At 51.2% G+C, this 24,373-nt stretch overlaps 1 protein-coding gene across 4 annotated transcripts in view; it reads left to right on the top strand.

Annotated features, from left to right (window-relative positions):
- MAP4K4 (mitogen-activated protein kinase kinase kinase kinase 4) overlaps positions 1-24,373 on the top strand; it is a 917,846-nt gene that overhangs the window by 860,793 nt on the left and 32,680 nt on the right. For all 4 annotated transcript variants that reach the window (XM_069636727.1, XM_069636728.1, XM_069636729.1 and 1 more), the window contains one exon: positions 16,723-16,823. In XM_069636727.1, the coding sequence (XP_069492828.1) occupies positions 16,723-16,823 (101 nt within the window). The remainder of the gene's footprint in view (positions 1-16,722; positions 16,824-24,373) is intronic.

A 24,373-nucleotide genomic window follows, 5' to 3' on the forward strand; every position in this document is an offset into this window, starting at 1 on the left:
GTGAGCTACTTCTGTTTTTTTGTGGAAAAAGGTTCGATTTTTGTTCATCCTGACCACAAGGGAGGAGTGTGCAAGATCTACCTCAGCCTCTCCAAGAAGACGTCTAAGGATAGGCATAGTAGACTGGCGGCGTGGCTGAACGGCAAGGCGTCTGCCCCGTGCTCCGAGCAGGGTCATGCCTCACCCAGGTCCGGCTGGACCAAAGAGCAGACTTCTAAGTCTTTTGAGGGCGCATCATCCATGGGGGTCAAAGACCAAGCCAAGCACCGCAAGTTCGGGTCCACCAGGGTCACCGCGCAATCTGGTCCCGCGATGAACGGGGCACGATCAACATCACCATCTACCTCGATTGCTGGCTGGCAATCGAGCTCCTCCTCAAAGAAAATCATTCAAACCGGCTAAGATGCGGGAGATGCCTGAGCAACCAGGGACAGAGGAGAAGACATCCGAACTTCCCAAGAACGCCCAATCTGCTCAGAAGAAGTCTTCGTCTACGATGGAGCTGGTGGCGGCTGATCTCACAAAGGCAAAAAGGGCTTCCTCCGTAAGGTAGCCCCCACAGCACAGGCGGTGTCCCTGCCTCTCGGGGTAGAAACCGCTGCAGTGACTTTGGCGACATCTGCTGGCATGCTGGAAAAGAGGATGCCATCTCGGACCCCTCAAGGTGGAAGAAAAGGGGTGGGACAAGGAGGCCCCAGGTTATGGAATTCTCGTCCACAGACTAGGACCTGGAGGAGGAGGGCGACGACAGTGACAGCGGTGCAGTGTCTAGTGTTTCCGATCATGCCAACTCAGCCGAGGGATGTATCTCTGTACATCCTGTCGACCCTCCACACTTGGGTGTCGGAGAGCCAGAAGAGGATGCCGCAGGGCCTGGTTCCTACGGCCCCCCAGTTCCCTGATCAGCCTCCGGCAAAGAGGAAGCGTCATACCATGCCCCCGCATCTGGTTCGGGCGCCCTCTCCACCAGTGGACACACGGATGGATACGCCCACGGCGACAACGGACGATGATATAGTCGTGGCGGGTCTCCGCAGCCAAATGCGTCCCCACCGAACGAGGTGGGGTCGTTCCAATCCATGGTTGTTGGAGCCTCCAAGCTTTTCCAGCTTGTGCCCGTTGAAACCAAGGAGGAGGGTTTCCTGTACCAGAGGCGCGAGGCCAAGAGGAAGGCTGTCATGACGGTGCTCCTTCTGGACGATGTGTGGGAGGAGGGCCTGGCCCGCTTGTACCCTTACACGGCTCCAGCCCAATGGGATAGGCTGAAAAAGTACCAGGTGCCTGAATCTGCACCCAAGTGCCTGAGCTCACAACCATCGCCAAGGAAGGTAATTTACAGTGTTCCACCATCAAGGTGGCCAACGGACTGGCCATCCTAGCCAGTTAGGACAGGGAGCTGTGGTACAAGCTGGGCCCGATTCTGGAGTTCCTCCCCGACGACAGGAGGATGGAGGCGATCGCCCTCTTCCAAAAGGGAGAGGTAGCCTCGGATCACACCACCACAGTGGTGTTGGACATTGCCGACACTGGGTTCTAGCAGATGGGGAACTGTCTGCCTATGTCGTCAAGGCTGGTTGAAGGCCAAAGTTTTCTGCCAGGAGGTCCAGGCGAGGTTACTGGACATGCCTTTCGACAGACGTGACTGCAGGCCATCACGGCTGATACGGAGACAGGCCGTTCCCTGGGGACGCTCCAGCAGCACTGCTCTTCCTTCCACTCCTCCAGAGGGAAGTCGAGCAGGACATCAAAAGGATTTTCCCCGTCCTACCGTTAGCCTTCCAGGTCCACGATTCAGACTACAGAGGCTGTTCCCAGGCCTGCGGTGGAGGTGGTCAGCGCCGCTGTCGCCCACAAGGCAGTGCGCTGAATCAGGCCTGAACTGGCCAGGAAATCGGGCCCCCACCTGTGCCACCCCAGTGGGTGGCCGGCTGATGGAATTTGTCAGCAAGTGGGAAAAGATCGCCGACAGATGGGTGCTGGACTCTCTCGCCCAAGGACATACCCCTGGAGTTACAGCACAGGTGTCTATGGATCCCTCTTGTGGCCCAATAGGAGCAGCACATCCCTCAGCTCTTGGAGGAGGTGCGGGCCATGCTGCACAAAGGGGCGATGGAGCTAGTTTTCCAGCATGGGGTCTGGCATGGATTCACATGCTCATGAATATTCCCCGTCGTTGGGCCGGGAATCCTCGGTAAAAGAAAACTTTAACTTTCACTTGCAAATTGTCTTCTCGTATAAACCAATCACTGAGCTCTGGGTCATACTGCCCCCCCAGCCAACGACTACCCTCTCCCTAAGCCCCTCTTCTGGCAGCCATCTTCCGATTTTTAACGCACATTCAAGTGTTGTGAGTCTTTGTGTTTTGCTATGAGAGCTTTTCTGCGTTTTTGCGCTTTTTCGATAAAAAGTTCCTATTTTTGTCAAATGGAGCCTGTGTGCTCTTTCGCTACTTTGTCCAGCAAGCAGGGAGCAGTTTGTCGGCGTCTCAACGCCGCTTAAGGGCAAGAATCGTCTAGTTTCATCATAAATTCCAGAAGGCCATCGGGCCTACACCGCACGCCCGGCGGTCCATGTCTGAGGAAAAGGAGGGAGGTTCCCTCTTCAAGCTCTGCTCCAGCTGCAGATTTAGGAACGTGTTTGTGGAGGACAAACACTCAGTGCCTCGGTTTCCATCCGGACCACAGGGAAGCGGAGTGTGAAATCTGCCTTGGATTCTCCAAACGCAACATCGAGGATCGTCACAGTAGGTTGGGGGCATGACTCAACGCCAAGGCCTCTAACCCATGTGGCAAGCAGGGGCATGCCTCACCCAGGACAAGCCAGTCGGAGGCACGGGCTTCGAAGTCCTTTAAGGGCGCTCAACCTGTGGGGGCCCAATGCAGGCCAAGCACCACAAGTCTGTTTCCATCTGGGTTGCCATGCAAGCGGGCCCCAAGATTAGCAGGGCACGCTCATCTTCACTGCCTGCCTGTATCTCCAGTCATTGCTCCAGCTGCTCCTCAAAGAGGATATCTGCTAACCCAGGAAAGCTGAGGAAGAAGCTAGAGAAGACCAAGGCACAGGGAAAGGTGTCCGACCTGCCCCTGGAGGCAGAGGTGGTCCAGGTGAAGTCATCCTCGATCATAGAGCTGGTGGCGGCTGCCCTCTTGAAGGCGTAAGGGACTGACACCTGGTCCAGGCGACCCAGACGGCGCCCAGAGTGGCTCTCCCCCGAGGCAGCAGGCTTCGGCCAAGCCAGTGGAGAAAACGCCAGAGAAGATGCCATCCCTAAGCCCGAGACTGACCCCTCGGGATGTGAAAAAGGTGTGCAGGGGGAGTGGAGGCCTCAACTGTGCTCCAGGGCACGGATATTCTTCCGATGAGGAGGACCTGGTGTCTGTTCAAATGGTTCCGGAGGACATGGGGAGCGACGACAGAAACACAGAGGGGGACAACGGGAATGCAGACTACAGGGACGCTGGGCCCAGCAAGCCTGCCCCTCTGACACCTCCAGGAACTTATTGCTGGACTTCCTTTCAACTCTCCACAAAGTGGTGTCTGAGATCCAGAAGAGGTTGCGGACAGCACCTCTGGCACCGGCCCACCACCAGCAAAGAAGAGGAAACGGCACCCTATGCCACCTCATCAACCGCCGCACATGCCTTGGTTCTTTCGTTACAGTGGTCGACTCTGCCTTCCAAGTCAAGAGACTCTCCTTTTATTCAGTTCTCTCCCATTCATTCCAGCCTAGCTGTCACTCACACAGCAGGGTGGCTGTCCTTGCCAGACAGTCAGCCAACCAATCACGCCAGAGTGCATTTGGGTCTCCTAGGAGACTAAGCACAGGTAATTTCAGGCACCTCCCTCACTTCCTGCCCACCCTAGACACTCGGGCGCCAGTGGCGGCGTCCTGAAGCCTGACAAAAGCGAATTAACAAAGCAACCAAACCTGGTTTGGCACGCAGAGCAAAACTCTAGAAGGAACTTTCCACAAAGAAATGGTGAAAAAAGAAGACCGGGACCTGTTTAAACAAAGGGGGCTCAGACGCCATCTTGAAAAACATGGCTCCCGAGATTTAACGCTACCGGTGTTCGCGATCGGGAAAAATATTGGTAGTTGTAAAACCACTGCCACCAGCCATTTTGAGAGGAAAGGGTAGCATTTGACTGCTACATGAGTTTCTAGACACAGGGGATACTAGGTAACCCCTCCAGCACTCTATAGTAAGATAGGGGGTGCTTGGTCTAGGAATTTGAAAAGACTAGTAAAGTCAATTTCACTTTACTTACTCTGGGAAACAGTAGTTTATCCCAGAGAAGCTATTTAAACCTTGGGAAAGCCTGAAAAGGTTTCCTTGTGCCACTGCACTGAGGGTGCTGTGTGATGCACATGAAAAGATGCCTATGGAGTTGTCTAAAACTCCATAACCAAAAAGAAACACAGAAAACAAATTAGAATTAAAAAGTTCAAAGTCCCAAAGTTTAGCAAAAGAGCTGGAAGGCTCCAAGGTGGGAGGAATTGCACAATGTGAGAATTCTCCCTAACAAAGGGAATTATCCCATTTTTGAGAATTCTCCCTTACACTTGGCGGCTGTGAGGAATAAGTCCTCTAATCCCTCATCTTCAGCCTCCGTTACCCCGGAAAGGGGGGGGAAGAAGTTGGACGCTCTGGGCAGGAAGGTGATCTACTCTGCGCACAGTCAAGGCAGTGAATGCTCTTGCGATCCTGGCCAGCTACGAAAGGGAGCTGTTGTCATGATGCCTACCCCCGGAGCACCAGGCCAGGCCCAGCACCCCCGGGAGCAGGCATCATGCCCCCGGGTAAAAGCCCAGCAGCCCCTTATAGGGGCTCTTTGGACTCTGTCCTGGTGCCATTGGCGCCAGGCTCATGTTGGACATCAGTCCTGGCGCCATAGGCGCCAGGCTCATAAAGGAAGGTGTTTGTGCACTTACCTGATGCAGACCATGCTGCAAGATTCAGGGCTCCCTGAGACCTGAAAGGGACTATTTTTTCATTGGGACTATTTTGCCACTCGGGCGTGGCCAGGGAAGGATACTTACCTGGAACTACTTTGGGGGCTATTTAAGACACGCCCAGACAGTAGCTCACGCTCACCGTGTCTGCTCCTGGTCTCCAGCCACGCCCACCTCGATCCTGGAACACCTGTAAGGAAAGAGAAGAGAAAGGTGAAAACCAAGAATTTTATCAAACTTCTTACCTGCATCCGGAACCTTCACGCCAGCGTTCCTGAGAAGACTTTCATTTAAAAGCACCGCGTTGCTCGCTGCAGCGCCGCGCTTCACTCACCTGTCCCCGGGAGTTCTTCTGGCTCCACCGCGACTGTCTGCACCGGTCGCCACATCTCTGTGCCTAGGGGAGAGAAGAACAGACAAAAGGTGAGCAGAAGGAACATATGAGGAAAGCCTAATTTTCCGCCATAACACTTACCGGTCTTTTGTTGGTGGACCATTCCTCATTTCGGGTCGGCGCCGCTTCGTTAGCAGGTACCGCACCCGGGCCCCTATGGGGAAAGGACAAAAGACATTACTGGAGGAATATAAAGACATTAAGAGGGATCGCCCCCATCGCTAACTCACCTGAGTTTACCATCGGCAATTCAATCCCTCAGCGCATCGCCTTCATTCTGCACCTGAAATAAAGGACAGATCACAGGTTAGGAAGGCAACAGAAAAGGAGGCTCTACACTTGAACTTTTGTAATCTTCATACTTACGGCGTTCCGCTCGGAAAATTCAAGTGGATTTTGCCAGCGCCATTCTGAAAACCAGTGAAGTAACTGGACAAACACGCGCCCCTGCACCAGAAGCAGGATGGAGAGTTCATCCTTTCAAACCATAAGGTGAACTTCAACCGGGGATTTCGGAGGAAGTTAGAGAAGAACGAAGGGGGGGGGGGTGGGAGCAAGCACACTATTCTGCAGACTGTTAATCCCCTTTCTCATCTGCAGAAGGATATTCCTACGGGCCAGACAAGCAAGATTTGAGGGTCCTGTTCAGTCGGTGTTCCGAGTTCTGCGCATCACACTCGAAGAGGCCACAGCAACCCAGACTAGACCAGCGCCTCCGTGGGAGTCAGGTGAGCATTACAGCTGTGGTATAAGATGGCCCTGCTGCTAGAATTCTTCCCCGAAGACAAACATGTCGAGGCGCTTTTGATCCTCCAGGAGGGCGAGGTGGCATCGGACCATGCCATCACTGTGGCCCTGGACATTGCAGACACTGGGTTCCGACAAATGGGGGACAGTGTCTGCCTCTGTCGTCGTGGTTGGTTGAAAGCCACCAACTTTCGTCGGGAAGTTCAGACGAGGGTTCTGGACAACGGGGACAACCTCTTTGGGAAGTCTGTCAATGAATCTCTGCAAGCCATTAAGGCTGACAGTCCCTTGGCATGCTTCAGCAACACTGTCCTGTTCGTGCCTCAACGGGAAAACCCAGCAGGTCATCAAAGGTTTGGTTGGGGGGGATCATCCTCTTACCGCCAGCCCTCCCGTTCCACGACCCAGGAGGCCTACAGGGGCCATTCCAAGGCTTTCAGAGGTGGCCAAAGTCATTGTCTCTCCCAAGGCGGCACACAGGCCCCAAAGCAGGATTGAAACGGCCAGGACGTCAGGCCCCCACCCATGCACCCTGTTGGGAGGCCGGCTGGCAGGCTACGTCAGCGAGTGGGAAAAGATCTCCACCGAACGATGGGTGTTGGACGCTCTTGCCCAGGGACACACTCTAGAATTCCAGCAGAAGTGTCCGCGGATACCACCGGTGGCCCGGCAGGAGTACATCCCTCAGCTCCTGCGTGGGCCATAAGAAAAGGGGCGATATAGCTGGTTCCAAAGCGACTCCGGGGCTCCGGAGTCTACTCCAGAAACTTCTTGGTAAATAAGACCGGGGGATGGAGGCCCATTCTCGACCAGCGGCAAGACAACAAGTACATCAAGTCCCAAAAATTCCGGACGGTCACGCAGCAGCACGTGCTCGGCCAACTGGAGAAAGGAGACTTCCTGACGTTGCTGGATCTGGAAGACGCATACTTCCCCATTCATGAGAAGCATCGGAAGTTCCTGCGCTTCATAGTATAGGGAAAGCACTAACTGTTCAAGGCCCTTCCCTTTGGACTAAAGTTGGCGGCTAGGGTGTTTACGAAGTGCCTGGTACCAGTGGCTGCCCATCTGCATCTACAAGGGATACATGTGTACCAATACCTCGACGACTGGCTCATCTGTGCCAAGTCAAGGGAAGTAGCCGTCGAACACACGGAAAGGACCGTCCGGCTGCTGGTGGATCTGGGGTTCTCTGTGAACTATCTAAAGTCCTGCTTGATACCATTGCAGAACGTGCTGTTCGTGGGGGCCAGGCTCAACACGGTCTCCTGTTTGGTGGCCCCCTCGGAAGAGAGAATAGCGGCCATGCTGGTCAAGGTGCAACGGCTGTTGGCACTGAAGATTGCCACGGTGCGGATCATCAAGTCGCTGCTCGGCATTATGTTGTGCATTTACCTGATGCAACCCCTTCAGGAATTCCTGGATGTGCTGTGGATCCAGGTGTCTGGAAGCTTCGCAGACAAGATTGTTCTTGACGAGGAGTTCCATCGAGCAATAAGATGGTGGGGCGTGCGCTCTAACATCGCCGGGGGAACAGATTTCCAGAGCGCCCCGTACCAGCAGACTCACCAGACCTGGTATGCTGGGGAGCCCACACCGGATGTCTCCACGTCGGAGGCTTGTGGCTACTGCAGGAGACTCCTCTCCACATCAATGTCCTGGAGCTGCGGGCAGTGTTCTGGGCCCTCAAGTTGTTCCTTCCGTCCCTCAAGGACGAGGTGGTGAGGGTATTCATCGCAAAACCACCACAATGTTCTACATTGAGAAGCAGGGGGGAAGGCACCAGATCCCCAACGCTCTCCAAAGAGGCGCAGGATTTGTGGCACTGGGCCGTCGCCCAGGGGATGTTCCTCATTCGTTTTCACCTGGCGAGAGTCAAACCCCATTGCAGACTACCTCAGCAGGGAGCTACGCTCTTCCCACGAGTGGGAACTTATTCAGGATCAATTGGACAGCCTCTTCCTCTGATGGTGCTGGCCCCAGATCGATCTTTTTGCGACGGCGATGAGTTCCAAATTAGAGATTCGCCAGCCAGGTTCCACCAGCCGAGGAGCATGGAGGCTGCGTTTTCCTTCCCCTGTTAAGGCCTCTTCATGTACGCGTTCCCTCCGTTGCCTCTCCTGCTGCGAGTCATCACTCAACTCAAACGGTGCAGATGCAGGATGATCCTAGTCGTTGAGGCAGATTTGGTATCCAGATCTTCTTAGGCTGTCAGTGGCACCTCTGGTCATGCTGCCAGTGGTCGCTGATCTGCTCGCCAGAGAAGGAGGCGCAATCCTACATCACGAACCAGGATCGCAGAAACTGAAGGCCTGGCTCCTGCGGCCTTAGTTCGGAGGCTACGAGCTGCTGGCGGACTGCAGGGAGGTCCTTGCCAGGCCCAGATCGCTGACTATTAAGTGCTATGGGCACAAATGGAAACGTTTCCCAACGTGGTGCCAAACCCAGAAGATCAACCCTATGAGTGGTCACAGCCCTGCAGATCTTTCCGTACTTGTTGTCCTTTTCGGGCCTGGCGCACGCCTCTATCAAGGTGCATCTGGCGGCTACCTCCCGCTACACCAGGTCTCCGGGACCGTCTTCTCTTTGGTCACACTGTCTAGTCAAAGACTGTTTTGATCGTTCCTGCTCTGGAAGGCGCCTGCCCCGGTTTAGCAACTCCATGTGGTACTGACGAGTCTCATGGGGGGGGGCCCCCTTTGAGCCTACGCATCAAGCCCCTCTCAAGTTCCTTTTGTGGAAAACCGCTTTTCTCGTGGTCATCACCTCTGCCAGGAGGGTAGTTGAGATCCAGGGCCTGTCCTGCAAACAGCCTTATCTGAATTTTCACGACACAAGAGTGGTGCTGAGGATGCACCCCTCCTTCATGCCTAGGTTTCTGTCGGAATTCCACCTCAATGAGCCTTTGGTGTTGTGCGTGTCTTTTTTTTCCAAAACCCTTTTCACCGGCTGAAAGGACTTTGCACTCACTGGATGTGGTGCGTGCTCTCAAGTTCTACATGGCAGACACGAAGAGTTTCCGGGAGACGTCTCAGCTATTTGTGAACTTTGGTCCTGTGAAACATGGTTAAGCCTTGTCCAAGGTTTCCATTTCTAGGTGGCTCACTGGCTGTATCATGCACTGTCACCGGTTGGCAAACCTGCTGCTGCCCGGCCATCCGCGAGCCCATTCCACCAGAGCGATCGTTGCGTCTACGGCGTTCGCGTCTGGTGTGCCCCTGCTGGACATCTGCAGGGCTGCTACGTAGAGGTCCACGCACACTTCACATGATTCTACTGCATCAACAGGGATTCCCGAGAGGAGTCCAGGGTCAGCCAAGCAGTGCTACGCAACTTGTTTGCTTGAAGGTGAGCCTGTTCTGGAGGTAAGAGTAATTGCTTCTGTTGAGCCTTGCCACCTCCCTTGGTTGTTGTACTGCTATGTATTCTTTATTCATGAGCATGTGAATCCATGCCAGACCCATGCTGGAGAACAACAGTTACAGGTTAGTAACTTGTTCCTTCCCCAACATCTCTGGGGCTCTGGAGTCCATTCCAGATAATTTTAGTCAAAAAGACGACTTTGGGCTGGAGGCCCGTTCTAGACCTGCGACCTCTGAACAAGTACCCCAAGTCCCAGAAGTTCAGGATGGTCACGTTGCAGCACGTGCTCGGCCAACTGGAAAAAGGGGACTTCTTGGTGTCGCTGCCCCATTCACACGAAACACCTAAAGTTTCTATGCTTTATAGTGCAGGGACAGCACTACCAGTTCAAAGCCCTTTCTTTCGCCTTGAAGTCATCCCCCAGGGTGTTCACGAAGTGCCTGGTGCTGGTGGTGGCCCATCTGCGTCTACGGGGGATACATCTGGGCCCGTACCTCAACGACTGGCTCATCCGGTCCCACTAGCGAGATTTGACCGGACATATAGGTGACCGTCCAACTGCTGACTGATCTGGGATTCTCCATCAATTATCCAAAGTCCTGCTGGACACCATTGCAGAACGCGCTGTTCCTAGGAGCCAGACTCCATACAGTCTACGTGTCGTCGCCCTCGGAGGAGAGTAGCAGCCATTCAGGGCAAGGTGCAACGACTGTTGTCAATGAAGACCGCTTTGGTACGGACCATCAAGTCGCTGCTCGGCATGTCGTCTTGCATCTACCTTATCCGGTTTTGCATCTTACGGATGCAACCTCTTCAGTAGTTCCTAGATGGTCACTGGATACAGGTGTCCGGAAGCTTCGCGGACAAGATCCTGCTCGATTGGTGGGGTTCCATCGGGCGATAAGGTGGTGAGGCGTTCACGCCAACATTGCCCGAGGCACAGGGTTTCAAAAACCCGTACACCAGGAGATGGTAACCCGGATGCTTCCCTGGAAGGCTGGGGAGCCCGCACCAGATGTCTGCAGGACTGTGGTTGGAGGATAAGGATCTCCATATAAATATCCTAGAGCTACGGGCAGTGTTCTGGGCCCTCAATACATTCCTCCCATCTCTGAAGGGCAAGGTGGTGAGGATCTTCGCAGACAACATCACAATCTTCTACATCCGAAAGCAGGGCGGGCACCCTATACCCAGCGCTCTCCAAATAGGCGCAGGACTTGTTGCACTAGGCCATTGGCCCGGGGATGACCTTGTTCCTCTTCACCTGGCGAGAGTCGAGACCAACATTGCAGACCTTTGCAAACTCCCTCTACATGGAATTGTGCTCCTGCCATGAGTGGGAACTTCGGCAGGACCAGGTGGACTGCATCTTCGTCAAGTGGGGCAGGCCCCAAATGCATCCGTTTGCGACGGCAGCAAACTTCAAATGCCAGAAGTTTGTCAGCAGATTCAACCAATCGAGGAGCCTGCGGGACGCGTTCTTCCCGTGGGAAGGCCTCTTTCTGTAGGTGTTTCCTCCATTGCCTCGCCCTCTGACTCAACACACTCGGACAGTGCTTATGTAGGATGATACTCATCACCCTGTCGTGGTAGAGGCAGATTTGCTACCGGGACCTTCTCAGCCTGTCGGCATTGCCTCCGGTCAAACTGCCAGTGGTTCTGGATCTTCTGACCAGAGAACGAGGTACAATCCTTCACCACAACCCAGGATCGCTGAACCTGGGGGCTTGGCACCTGCAGCCCTAGAGTTTGGAGGATATGAGTTGCCGGCGGACTGTAGGGAGGTCCTTGCCAAGGCGTTGTCGACTTTGAAGTGCTAGGGTCACAAATGGAAACTTTACGCAATGTCGTAATGGTCTCAGAAGATTACCCCTCTGAGGGTCACAACCCTGCAGATTCTTCAGTACTTGCTATCATTGGCCAAGGCTGGACTGGTGCATGCCTCCATCAAAGTTCTACTGCGTCGACAGGGATTCCAGGGAGGAGTCGGTGTCCGCCAAGCTGTGCTACGTAACCTGTTTGTTTGAGGTGAGTCGGCTCCAGAGGTAAGTTTATCGCTTCTGTTGAGCCTTGACAACTCCCGTGGTTGTGTATGTTGTACTGCTTTGTATTTGTTATTCATGAGCATGTGAATCCATGCCAGGCCCCATGCTGGAGAAGGAACAAGTTATTTACCTTTAACTATTGTTCTCCAGCATGGTTCTGGCATGAATTCACTTACAAACCCTCCCTCCGACCCCTCTGTGGCTCTTCTTGGTCATACTGCCCCTTTACGTGCTTACCAAATCTGAAGATGGCTGCCAGAGGAGGGGCTTAAGGAAAGGACTGTCATTGGATGTGGGAAGTATGGCCCAGCGGACAGCGATTGGTTTAGAGGAGAAAAACAGTTTGTAAGTGAAAGTGAAACTGGTTTTTCTTTTACTGAGTGTTCCCTGCCAGACTGGCAATATTCATGAGCATGTGAATCCATGCCAGACCCATGCTGGAGAACAATAGTTACATGTAAGTAACTTGTTCCTTTTTCTTACCTTGATATAGATGTGTGCCCTTACAAAATAAGTTAGTTATTGCTTATTTTAGACTGTGTTCCACTGAGCTGAAAAGCAACTGTAATTGAATATTACACCTAAAGGCCTTACTCACCTAGTATAACTGGGTTATCCTGAATTAGTTATAGGTATATACTGTTCCTTGAACCTGTGTTCCACGATTCAGAAAGTATCCTGGTAACAGGTTTGTTTGATTGTGATTTATCCTCTGTGTCGCTGCATAACTGGCAGGCTCTACTACCCTTGAATTACTGTAAAGTAATCTGAAAGTAACTTATGGGTTTACTCCTCATGAATACGTGTGGCCTATACTAAATATGTATGATAAGGTCTGACGTCCCTAGCTTTACTGTTTGGTTTTCTGAAGGTTTTATGCTTCGGTCTGTGTGCCCTCATGCATTGTGGTTTGTTTTTATAAATGTGTTCGACTCTGACCACTACTTACCCCAAGACTTAACTTGTCCTACTTGTATTTAAAATAAACATTTATTTTTTATAATGCTTCTGATTGTAAGTGTTTCTATTGAAACCTTGGTGTACTACAGGTTCAGTTTACTTTCCTGCAGCCTTCTCTCCCTCTTAAAATAAGCTTGGTTGCTCTCTCTACATTACCATATACTTAGGTGGTACAGCCTTATACTAAGCGTGAAGTCGTTTACTGTCTCAGTTGAATGGATTTACTAAGCCCTTAGTTGGACTTCAGAAAAACAGTCTTGCCACTTGAAATGGTGATCTTTTTAGCTAGTAATCACTTCTGTAAGGAAAGTTTGTCGTGCAGGTTAATGTGCAGGCCCTTTGTATGACAGCTATACCCCCCAAAGGCAAGTTTTTTTTGCTAGTTGACACTTATGGAAGCATATATGCTCATCTGCGTTTCACCAAAAACAGAAAATTCTGCTTCTTGTGCTTTTTATCCTCTTACCCAGTAAACAGTATTTTCCTAAGTGGAAAGACTAAAGCCAAGGTTGCAGGGCTTCTCCCTAAACTCGCCTGTGAGTGAAAGTGGCAGCGCAGCGTTGGGGGGGGAATTCTCATTTCTGTGCTAATTCCCTTCTACCTTAAAGACCCCCAGCGCTTTTGCTGGACTTTAGGACTTTTAATTGTTATCCTGGAGTGAGAGAGACTTTTTCTAACTCTCTCGTATTTTTCTTTGATTTGAACCCTGTTACTTTTGGTTTTGGAGTCTCTCATACTCCATAGGTATAATTTTCTTGTATAATGATACACCGCACCTTCAGTGCAGTGTCACAGAGAAGTCCTTCGGATTTCTCAAAGGTTGAAATACCTTCTCTTGGATAGACTACTGTTCCAAGAGTAGTAAAGTGAAATCAACTTTACTTTTTACTCTTTATATATCCAGCACACACCATCTTATGTTGAGTGCTGGGGGGTTACTTAGTATCCCCTTTGTCTACCTTTTCATGTAACATTTTTGTATGTTACCCTTACTACAAGTAATGGCTGGTGGCAGTGGTTTAATGTTCCTACCTGTTGGGGAGAATTCTCATTTCTGTGCTAATTCCATTCTACCCAAGACCCCTAGCTCTTGTTAGCCTTTCTACAATTAATGGCTGGTGGCAGTAGTTTACTTTTTTCTACCATTGAGTGTTTCTACTGCGGGCTGCAATTGCAGCTGCAGTAAAGCACCCATGGGTGCCCATTTTGTAAAAATGGCCCTAATCATTTTTTTTTCAACATTTCTTATTTGTAAGGTCCTTCTTTAGATTTACTCTGCGCGTCAAACCAGGTTTGGTCTCTTTGTTCATTTTGCCTTTGGCAGAATTCATGGGTGAAGCCCGCCCTTGGGTCCAGTGTGTCTGGCTGGGCAGGAACCGAGGGAAGTTCCCAAAACTCCCTGCGCTTAGTCTCCTTGGTCACAGGAATGCACCCAAAGGTGATTGGCTGGCTGACTGTCCTTGGAGAACAGCCACCCTGCACTGTGAGTGACAGCTAGAAAGAAACCTGCATAAAAGGCGCAGTCTTTTGCAAAGAAAGCAGAGTCGACCACTGGACGAAGGAACCGAAGAAGAAACTAAGCGAATCTTGCTGCACCCTCCTGGACCATTGGTTTACCCGGTGAAGCCCTGCTGCAGTGCTGAAGCTCCAAATTTAGAATCGATTAGAGAAGCCCGGAAACAACTTCTCCCTTGGGTTGGTGGAACCAACTGACCCCAAGACGAACTTGACTGGAACCCCTGTCCCTGCTGGCTGTACTTTTTCGCTGCTGCTGGAACCGAGTGCCAAGGGACAGGAACACCAGAATCGAGTGCATCATTTTTAAGCCATACCCGAGCTCCAGGAAGATCCTCCGTACTCCCTCGAAGCAGGACTACCCAAGCCTTAGCCACCTCAGAGTGCTGGAACCCAGAAGCAAGGGGAGCCCATACGGTGTCCAAGAACGCGGTGGTGCTATTTGCGAGCAGCTGAAACTGTGAAGTGCCGCTGATCTAAATTGTGCCCATTGCTGCCACCGACCTTCAAACCGTAGTGCAGGAGTCCCCAGACATCCCCTCTCTTGTCCCCACGACTGAGGCCCAGGAACAACAGGATCCGCAGGACTACAACAGGAACAGAAGCCTGCTGAATCCCTTTCTTGAGACTCAAGGTACTGTTTAACTAGGGGTACTTATCACTGGTTGTGTGTAGCTTGCTTGTTCTCACAGGAGACCTGCATTTGCAGAGTTTCTTGCATCTTTGTTTCTCACAAGCCCCCCAGCTTCTGGCCCAATAGTGATTTTTTTTTTTTGCTACAAAACTCTCGTTAACACTGCAAGACATTTGCGCTATCTTCAAAAAGTGCCTCCAGCTTTCCTAGACTTTGCTCAACTGACATTGGCTGTCCTGGCTCCCTGTAGACTCTTCTTACACTCTGACGTTGTTGATCTTTACCTCAATAAGTCATACATGCGGTACTTGTATAGCTGGGAAAGGGTTAACCTGTATTTCATTGGGGGGGACTGTAATGTACTTACCTATTTGGAGAAACTTGTTAACCATTGTTTTCTTCCCTAACCTTTACCTTGTTCCACAACTCCAGTATTGCCTTTAAGTGTAAAGTCATATATCAATGGCCACAGTGTCCTAGCTATTGAAGTCACCTCAGGGTGTAGGAAGTGTTTTTGTGTGACATCCCAAAAGGGTATCTACTTAACTGAAACTGAAAGTGTATTTTTCAAAGTGTATTTAATTGTCAATTGCTCCCCTTCTGAAGAAGGCTTATTTTAAAACGGACTTAAATTAATAATTCGTTTAATCACAAAACCTTGAGTATAAGGTTATTTGAATACGTGCCACTTGGAATCTCTGTTGCAATCCCTACAGCTCACATTGACCCCTCTTGAGATGAGCCTGACTGCTCAGTCACTCTACCAACTTCTATAGTACAGGTCTATACCAAAGGTTGGGTTACCTATTGCCAAGAGGACAAGGCTGGTGTAGTCTCCCACAGGGTTACTTCATACAATCTTGCCTAGCAAGCAGTTAACACTTTAATGTTGTTGGGAAGAACTATGGTCTAAGATATGGCACACAATAAGGGAACGGCCACATACCACACAATATATACAAATGTAGTCTTTATTTAATTTTATGTAAAGCGAAAAACACAGTATATGAAAGGTAGATAACATTTTAGGAATTGGGTTTAGGGTTTTGTGAAGTCAGACTCAAATGGTCACAGGTTCAGGTGTTCCAAAACAAGTGTTTAGATTTGGGGGTTTAAAACTGGAAACCCCATGATCAGTTAACACTTTAAATCCCAAAGGGGTATTCGATGTACGGTCATGACCATACATGGGGTCACAGGTTGGGAGCTCAGGGTAGCCACGACCAGATCTGGCAAATGTTTGTATGGGTGTTCTGGGATTCTCTGCTGAATCAACATCCTGAGCCTTTGCCCTGGAAAGTTTGCACAGGTTAACTATTCCTGAATGGGAATGTTTTAATGTCATAGTTTGCTTGATTGGAGGTTGGTTGTGCATGCAGCCCCCAAAGACTATAGGCTTACACCATATAATAGTATCTGACTATACATTTGTCAAGCACTGGCTCTCATCCTGAAGTAGCTGGAAAACGAATTTACTTTAGGAATAGGAGGTACTCCTGAACTTTACTTTAATGCCAAAGTACTGCTGGGACATAATTCTAGGACCAGAGGGGGAACAATGCCAGTGCTTTTGACTCGACAGGCACAGTTGTTCCCTACCTCTAGGTCTCTGCTGAATTGCTCTTGCTTGCCACTTAACTGGCCTACCTGTGCCTGCGACTCATGTCAGTGTCCTCAACTTTCTACTGGAACGGAATCTTCTTTCATGCATTTGAACCGCTGGGACACCACCTGAAGTGCATTGTCCACCCAGGGTACAAATTTTGATATGGAACTAGCAGCACTCATCCCACTATCTTGTTCTGTTTTAAGCTCAGCAACATCATCCACGTTCCTTGTGCCGCTATCCTTTGCTGGGGACCCCAACATAGACTCATCCTTTTATCTCCACCAAGAAGCTTGCTGCTGGGCTTCAACCAATTAAGGAATACAAAAAATGTTTTTGGATTTCAATAAGACTGTTTTTTCCATACTATGGCTGGATTGATGTAATGCTAGGTGTGTTGAATATTTAACTATGCAGGGTAATGGATGCTTGAATTATTTTCAACTGTTACAGTAAAAACGTGTTTTCTTTTTTTACTCAGTACTTTTTCCCTTTGCATTTCAGTGAAATATGAAAGAATAAAGTTCCTGGTCATTGCATTGAAGAGCTCTGTGGAAGTCTATGCTTGGGCCCCAAAGCCCTACCACAAATTTATGGCTTTTAAGGTAATTATGATGTTTATTGATTGTGCCTTGCCTTCCACATAAGGATGGACTTGTCATAGCTTCCCAAAAGGATGTTGACTTTCTCCAGCATTGGGTCTGGCATAGATTCACATGCTCATGAATATTCCCTGTCGTCAGGTTGGGAATCCTCTGTAAAAGAAAAAGAATCGGTTTAATTTCTGAACTGTCTTTCTCCTAACAACCAATCACTGAGCTCTGGGTCATACTGTCCCCAGCCAATGACTGACTCTACCTAACCCCCTCCTCTGGCAGCCATCTTCAGATTTGTACTGCACGTTCAAGTGTTGGCAGTCCTTGTGCTTAGCTCTCAAGCTTTTTTCTGCGTTTTCGCTTTATAAAAGTTTACTCTATTTTTCGGTCAATCAGAAACATGTGCTCCATCAATCAACTTTCCGATTAACAGGGATCCGTATTTCTGATTTTTCAGCGCCCCTCAATGGCAAATTTCGTCTTTCTTCGTAGAGGCTTCCAGAAGATTCTTCAAGGCTTACATTGCATGCATCATGGCAGACGAGAAGAAGGAATCCCCCACTTTTCAAGCTTTGTACCAACTGCGGTCTGCGGAATGTTTATATGGACGATAAACATTCCCAATGTCTTTACTGCCTGTACCCGACGCACAAGGAGCTCTCGACTCGCACAATGAACGATCAGCGTAGATGGCTGAGTGGGCTTCAAAGTCCTTTGAGGCCGCCCCTCCCGCGGGGGTCCAACAAAAGGCTCAGCAACGCAAGTCCACTGCCACCGGGAGCGCTGTTGCAGCAGGCTCCTCAATGGCCAAGGCACGTCCAACGTCTCCAGTCACCATTGAGTGCTCAGGATCGTCGTCCAAGAGGAAGTTGGACCAGCCGGGCAAACTCGAGGTAGAGAAGCTGGAGACCAACCTGCCGGAGAAGGCCAAGGGGGACCAAGGCTCTGACCCGCCCCCTAAGGAGAAGGCCAAGCAGAACAAGAGACCGGTCCTGTGTGTGAAGGCCCAGGTACATCCGGCAAAGGCCCTGCCTTCCATCGAGGTGGTGGTGGCATCCCTCTCGAAGGCTAGGGAGGCAGACCCGCAGGGCGCACCACCAAAAACGAGTGTCCCTCCCTGCCAGAAGGGAGTCTAGCCCATAGAGAAGACCCCGGAGAAGATGCCGGTCATCTCCCCGAGTGTTGAGCAGAATTGCATGCAGTACCCTCTGCGACCACCACATACAATTATGACTACAGGTGTAAGCAAAACCAACCTTTGGTATAAGTCTGTACTACAGTTTGTGGTAGCGAGCTGAGCAGCCAGTATTATCTCAAGAGGGAATGTGAGTAGTAAAAGAGGTTACACAGAGGTCTTAAAATCAGTGGTTCAAGTAGGCACTTGTACTCAAGGTTTCTTGGTAAACAATTTATTACAGTCATTTAGAAAACATTCACTAGAAGGAGGCAACTTAATATCGTACACATACACTTCAGTACCAAACCAATACGTTTCTAAGTAAATTAGGCTCCCCTGAAATAGGATCAAAATGGCATTTCAGTCCCTTTAAATAGGAGGACAAAGGCACAAATTAGCAGAATAGATCACAAATACCTTCTTAGGCAGTGCAAAAAGTTTTACTTCACTAGAGAACTCGATTCAGTTCAATAGGCCTAGGCCAAAGTAAACGGACTAGTGTCTTGGATAAGAAAGAGCAGTTCTTGAAGTAAACAGTAAAGTCTTTGCCAAGTTCTCAGGGTTCTGTGTGTTAAAATCGTGGCAAAAAGGGTGTGGTTTTGCCGCCACAATCCCTGTAAAGGATGCGGGGGACACCCCCTCAACCCCTGCTCCCCTTAAATGGTGTAACGGGTTACACCTTTACCAGGTCAAACCACATCATTTTTGCCACCATTTTTTTGCACAGGTGACTTTTTTGCACGCAATTTTATTACTGCATACCGTTCTCAGAAGTAGTTTGTACGAAAAATAATCATAGGTTGTTTCACAAGCTAATTAGGCCTGCAAGTTGGCAAAGTTCCACAAACTTTCACCGCGAGAGGTAAGTTCTCTCAATCGGGTTGGCACAGTACCTTAATATGAAGAACAAGATGCAGCAGAAGACGTTGGTTCCTGGCAGTTCCTGAAGATCTCACTGTTCCTGAGCCTCTGTCGTGGGGACCAAAGGGAGGACGTCGGGGACTCCTGCACTGCACGGGATCGTCATAAAACGCAGACAAAATGGAGTCACTTCAGTTCCAGTAGCTGTAATTCAAGCACACAAGCTGGTGTCCCTCTCCCTGGTTAATCCTAACCAGCTTCTTAAATGGTATCCAGGTGGCTTACGAGTTGATTGGTCCCACCAACTCAAAGGAAGAAGTCGTCCTTGAAGGGGCTTCTCTGTCGAGATGAACTTGGCAATTCGGACCTGCAGCAGGGCTTCACCGGGCAAACCAATTGTCCAGGAGTTCCAGCAGCAGTCCTCTTCCAGCTCGTCTTCGGTTCTTTCGTTCCAGTGGTCGACTCTGCTTTCCAGTCCAAGAGACTTGCCTTTTAAACAGTTTTCTCCCTTTCATTCCAGCAGAGCTGCCACTCACCCAGCCGGGTGGCTGTCCTTGCCGGACAGTCAGACAGCCAATCACGCCAGAGTGCATTTGGGTCTCCTAGGAGACTAAGCACAGGGAGTTTCGGGCACCTCCCTCACTTCCTGCCCACCCCAGACACTCGGGCGCCAGGACGGTCTTCCGTCCTGAAGCCCGCCAAAGGCATAGAAACAAAGGGACCAAACCTAGTTTGGCGCGCAGAGACAAACACTAGAAGAACCTTTCCAAAAAGAAATGGCGAAAAAAGACCAGGACCTGTTTAAACAAAGGGGCTTTAGGTGCCATCTTGAAAAACATGACTTCCGTGATTTTTAGCTGCAGGTGTTCGCGGTTGGGAAAAATCGTGGTAGTTCGTTGTAAAACCAATGCCACGAGCCATTTCGAAAAGGGTAGCATTTGACAGCTACGTGAGTTTCTAGACACGGGATACTAGGTAACCCCTCCAGCACTCTATAAGAAGATAGTGTGTGCTGGGTCTGGGAATTTAAAAAGACTAGTAAAGTCAATGTCAACTTACATTCTCTGAGAAACAGTAGTTTATTCCAGAGAAGGTATTTTAACCTTTGGGAAGTCTAAAAGACATCCCTGTGTCACTGCACTGAAAGTGCTGTGTGACGCACATGAAAAGATGATGCCTATGGAGTTATATAAAACTCCATAATCAAAGAACACAAGAGTAAAATGCACATCAAAATACATGAGTTGGGGGGCGGGGGGGAAGCTCACTCTTTCCAGGTAAAAAAAAATTCAAGTCTGCATAATCCAGCAAAGTTGCTGGTGGTCTCTAAGGTGAAGGGTATTTGCACATTTATGAGAATTCTCCCAAACACCAAGACAGTCCCCTCTGGACGTCAAGACGGGTGGCGGGGAGGCGCGCGGAGGTCCTCCAGGGCACAGATACCTCCTCGGAGGAGATTGTCTACCTTCAGACCATCCAGGAGGATCATGCCCTACGACGAGGTCGGTGACGATGACTAGGATACTGTCAAGGAGGTCTACCCTTACTTGGACTGGCTCATCCAGGCCAGCCCAAGGAGCATTGCCGTCAACCACAGGGCGAGGACTGTCCACCTACTGACTGATCTGGGGTACTCAGTGAATTATGCAAAGTCCTGCTTGACTCCATCGCAGGACGCGCTGTACCTGGGATACCGGTTCAACAGTGTTGTGCCGGGCGTCACCTTCGGAGGAGAGAGTGGCAGCTATCCTGGGCAAGATGTAACGGCTGCTCGCTCTGAAGATCGCCACAGTGAGGGCCATCAAGTCTCTGCTTGGTATGATGTCCTCACCCATTTACCTCATCTGACTTTGCAGGCTACGGATGCGGCCACTGCATGAGTTCCTCGATGCCCGTTGGATTCAAGTGTCAGGAAGCTTCCAGGAGAAGATCACTCTTGACAAGGGGTTCCGTCGGGCGAGAAGATGGTGGGTGTTCGCTCTCATCTGACCGGAGGCATGGATATCCAGACCCCACCACATCAGAAGACGGTAACGACGGATGCCTCCATGGAGGGATGGGAGCCCACACCGGCAGTCTTCACGCGAGAGGCTTGTGGCTGCCGGAAGAGAAGATGTTACACATCAATGTGCTGGAACTACAGGCAGTGTTTTGGGCTCGCAAATCGTTCCTGGCGTCCCTCAAGGGCAAGGTGGTGCGGGTCTTCACCAACAATACCACCACAATGTTTTACATCAGAAAGCAGGGGGCACCAGGTCCCCAGCGCTCTCCAAAGAAGCGCAGGACTTATGTCATTGTGCTGTCGCTCAGGGGGATGTTCCTCATCCTGTTTCATCTGGCAGGAGTCAAGAACATGGTCGCCGACTCTCTGAGCAAGGAACTTCGCTCGTGCCATGAGTGGGAGCTTCGGCAGGACCTAGTGGAGAATCTGTTCAGTAAATGGGGCAATCCCCAGTTCAACTTGTTTGCGACGGCGATAAACGCAAAGTACCAGTCATCAATCTACTCAGTGTCAGTGCCGGATGATCCTCATCGCCCCCGTTGTGGCCGAGGCAGATCTGGTACCGGGACCTTCTTAGCATGTCGACAGCACCACCAGTCAAGCGGCCAGAGGTCGTGGATCTTCTTGCCCGGGAAGGAGGCGCTATTCTTCACCACAATCCAGGGTCTCTGAACCTGAAGGCCTGGCTCCTGCAGCGCTAGAATTCGGTGGCTACGACCTCCCGGCAGACTGTAAGGAAGTTCTCGCCAAGGCTTGAGCATAGTCTACTTTGAAATGCTACGGACGTGGAAGAGATTTGCTATTTGTCGTTCCCAGAAGATCAACCCACTGAGGGTTAAGGCTCCTCGGGTACTTCCATATTTGCTGTTGGCCAAATCGGGACTGGCCCATGCCTCCATCAAGGTTCATCTGGTGGTTATCTCCCGCTACAATAGAAACCCAGGACGACCATCCTTGTGGTCGAAACCGATTGGTCAAGGAATTTGTGTAGTGACTATTCTGCTCGTTCCCGCCGGTGAAGGCTCTGGCCCCGGCGTGGGAGCTCAATGTGGTGCTTAGTAGGCCCATGGGACCTCCACTCAAGTTTGTCGTGGAAAACGGCGTTTCTCGTGGCCATCAGTTTCTCGTGGCAATCACCTCTGCACAACGAGTGGGGGAGATCCCAGCCCTCTCCTGTAAACCACCTAACTTGACTTTCCACAGGACGAGGGTGGTGCTGCGGACGCACCCCTCCTTCATGCCGAAGGTGCTGTCCCACTTTCATCTAAACAAGCCCTTGGTGCTACCTGTGTTTTTTCCGATGCCTTTGCTGCTGGCTGAAAGGACGTTGCACTCGCTGGATGTGGCTAGAGCGCTGAAGTTTTATGTGGCCCGCATGAAGAGTTTCCGGAAAACCTCTCAGCTCTTTGTGAACTTTGGTCCTGTAAACCATGGAAAGGCCCTGTCCAAGGCTTCCATTTCCAGGTGGCTCTCCGGCTGTATAACCCATTGTCACCGGTTGGTAAACCGACTGCTGCCTGGCCGTCCGAGGGCCCACTCTGCCAGAGCGATCGCTGCTACAGCGGCGTTCCTGTCTGGTGTGCCCCTGCTGGACATCTGTAGGTCTGCGACGTGGAGGTCGACTTACACCTTCATGAAATACTCTTCTGTCCAGTCCCCTTTCCTCCATACTGCATGGGCGTCTCTTCCAAGGGACGGGAGACCAAACCTTTTTCACCACAAAAAAACCTTCTTCCCCTTTAAATTTAGAGGCACGGCACAGGGAGCAGGCGCTGCCCTGACTCCGCCCTCTGGTGCCACACCACAGTACCCTTTTCCGTGTTGACGGGAACGGGCCGAATTCACCAGCACTCCTGGGTTTGGCTTCCGCCATGTAATTCCACGTGCGAATACTTCTTCTCTTCTGTCTTTGTCTTTTTATCATTCAGGTACTCGGTCCTCAGGCATCACGCTCCTCCCTGGCTCATGTCGACTTCTACAGGGTTCAGCAGCTGTCCATCCTGCGACGGGCCCTTCCCGACTAAAGACCCCCCACGCCCTCTGCAAGCTTGTTCCACGTGCAACGCACTTTCCTCGAGGTTGCTGAAGAACAGACTAGCCAGGTGTAGGGAGCTCTTCCAGAGATCACCTCCAAAGGACCTAAAGAACTTTGTCTTCCATCGATCCAGGCCCAAGGTAGGGCTGCTCTTTTCCATTGCACCCCGCAAGGGGGACTCCTTCCCAAGGACTCACCCGTGCGGGAGAGACCGCCCAGGTCCTTTTACCGAGACTGAACCAGGCCGAGGTGTTCAGTCCTGGTGATGGTGCTGAGGGACCAGAAGGTTCTTTTACCGGGTTTTCACCCGAGTGGCTACGCCCCAATACCGGCAACATGTCCGAGGGGGTGCCTATACGCAGTTCTGCTAGGCCTCGGCCTGAGGAACAGGGTAGGCCCCATGATCCACACTCGAGTCCTGGACGTGTCAGGACCCAGTGAGCCAAGCAAAACGATGCAGGCATGTGGAAGGCACCTCGACAAAATGGCTGCTGTGCCAGAAAGTCCAGACATCTGGCCGACGCTCCGTGGAAGGCAGCAGGTGGAGTAACATGTCAAGGTCTGATTGTTGTCAACCAGGTATGTGGTCTACAGCTTAGCCTTTCTTCGCGCAAGGCAGGTTCCCGCTGCTCCCATATGGGCAGGGCACGCAGGGGCTCCAGCAGCCGCTCACTACCCCGTCAATATCACCTACCACCACTCCGGCCTGCAAGGACAGGTTCTTCGAGCGGTTCCTCTGGCTCATGAAATCTCCTCAGATGGGGGTCATCCTCCGGGACGCCATCAGGGACGTGCTCCCGATAATTGCTCTGGCACGGCAGGCCCCATTTCAGGCGTCACCGACCCCTGTTCAGCCTCTGCCGCCCGCTCCGGCCCCCCAACCGATAGTGCAGGCAGTTCCATACCAGCCTCCGGCTCCGGTCTCCACACCCCAGCCTTTGGCTCCCGGCACCCCTCCACCGGTGCTGGACCCTCAGGTGGACACAGATGAGGACGACCCCGACACACCCTCATCAACCAATGCCTTCCATGAATGTCTTGCGGGGTTGGCAGAATACTTGGGCCTTCATCAACCCAAGGTCAAGCTACCAACAGAGAGGGTCCTCACCGAAGGCCTCGCGCTACGAGAACGGGGATCCCGATGCAGAAGGACGTAGTGGCCTTTGCCAAAAAGGGCTGGCTCAAGCCCCACTCTGTCCAGCCGGTCAATCGACGCCTGGACGCAAAGTACAGGCAAATGGAGGGGGATACACTGTTGCTATCGGCCCACCCTCAGCCGCACTCCTTGGTGATCCCTGCGGCATCACTATACGCCTCAGTCGTCCTCTGCCTTTTAGTCCGCTGCGCTGCTAGGCAAGAAGATGATCTTGAAGGCATACAGGAAGAATCTGTATTCCAACGCATCCTTGCACCTTAGTCAAGTCAACGCACATGTCCTGCTGGCAGCCGTTAACCAGAGGCTCTGGCGGGAAATTGCAGATTTC

Source organism: Ambystoma mexicanum, chromosome 7p, assembly GCF_040938575.1.
Source record: "Ambystoma mexicanum isolate Mex_15411 chromosome 7p, UKY_AmexF1_1, whole genome shotgun sequence".
NCBI classification, from domain to species: domain Eukaryota; kingdom Metazoa; phylum Chordata; class Amphibia; order Caudata; family Ambystomatidae; genus Ambystoma; species Ambystoma mexicanum.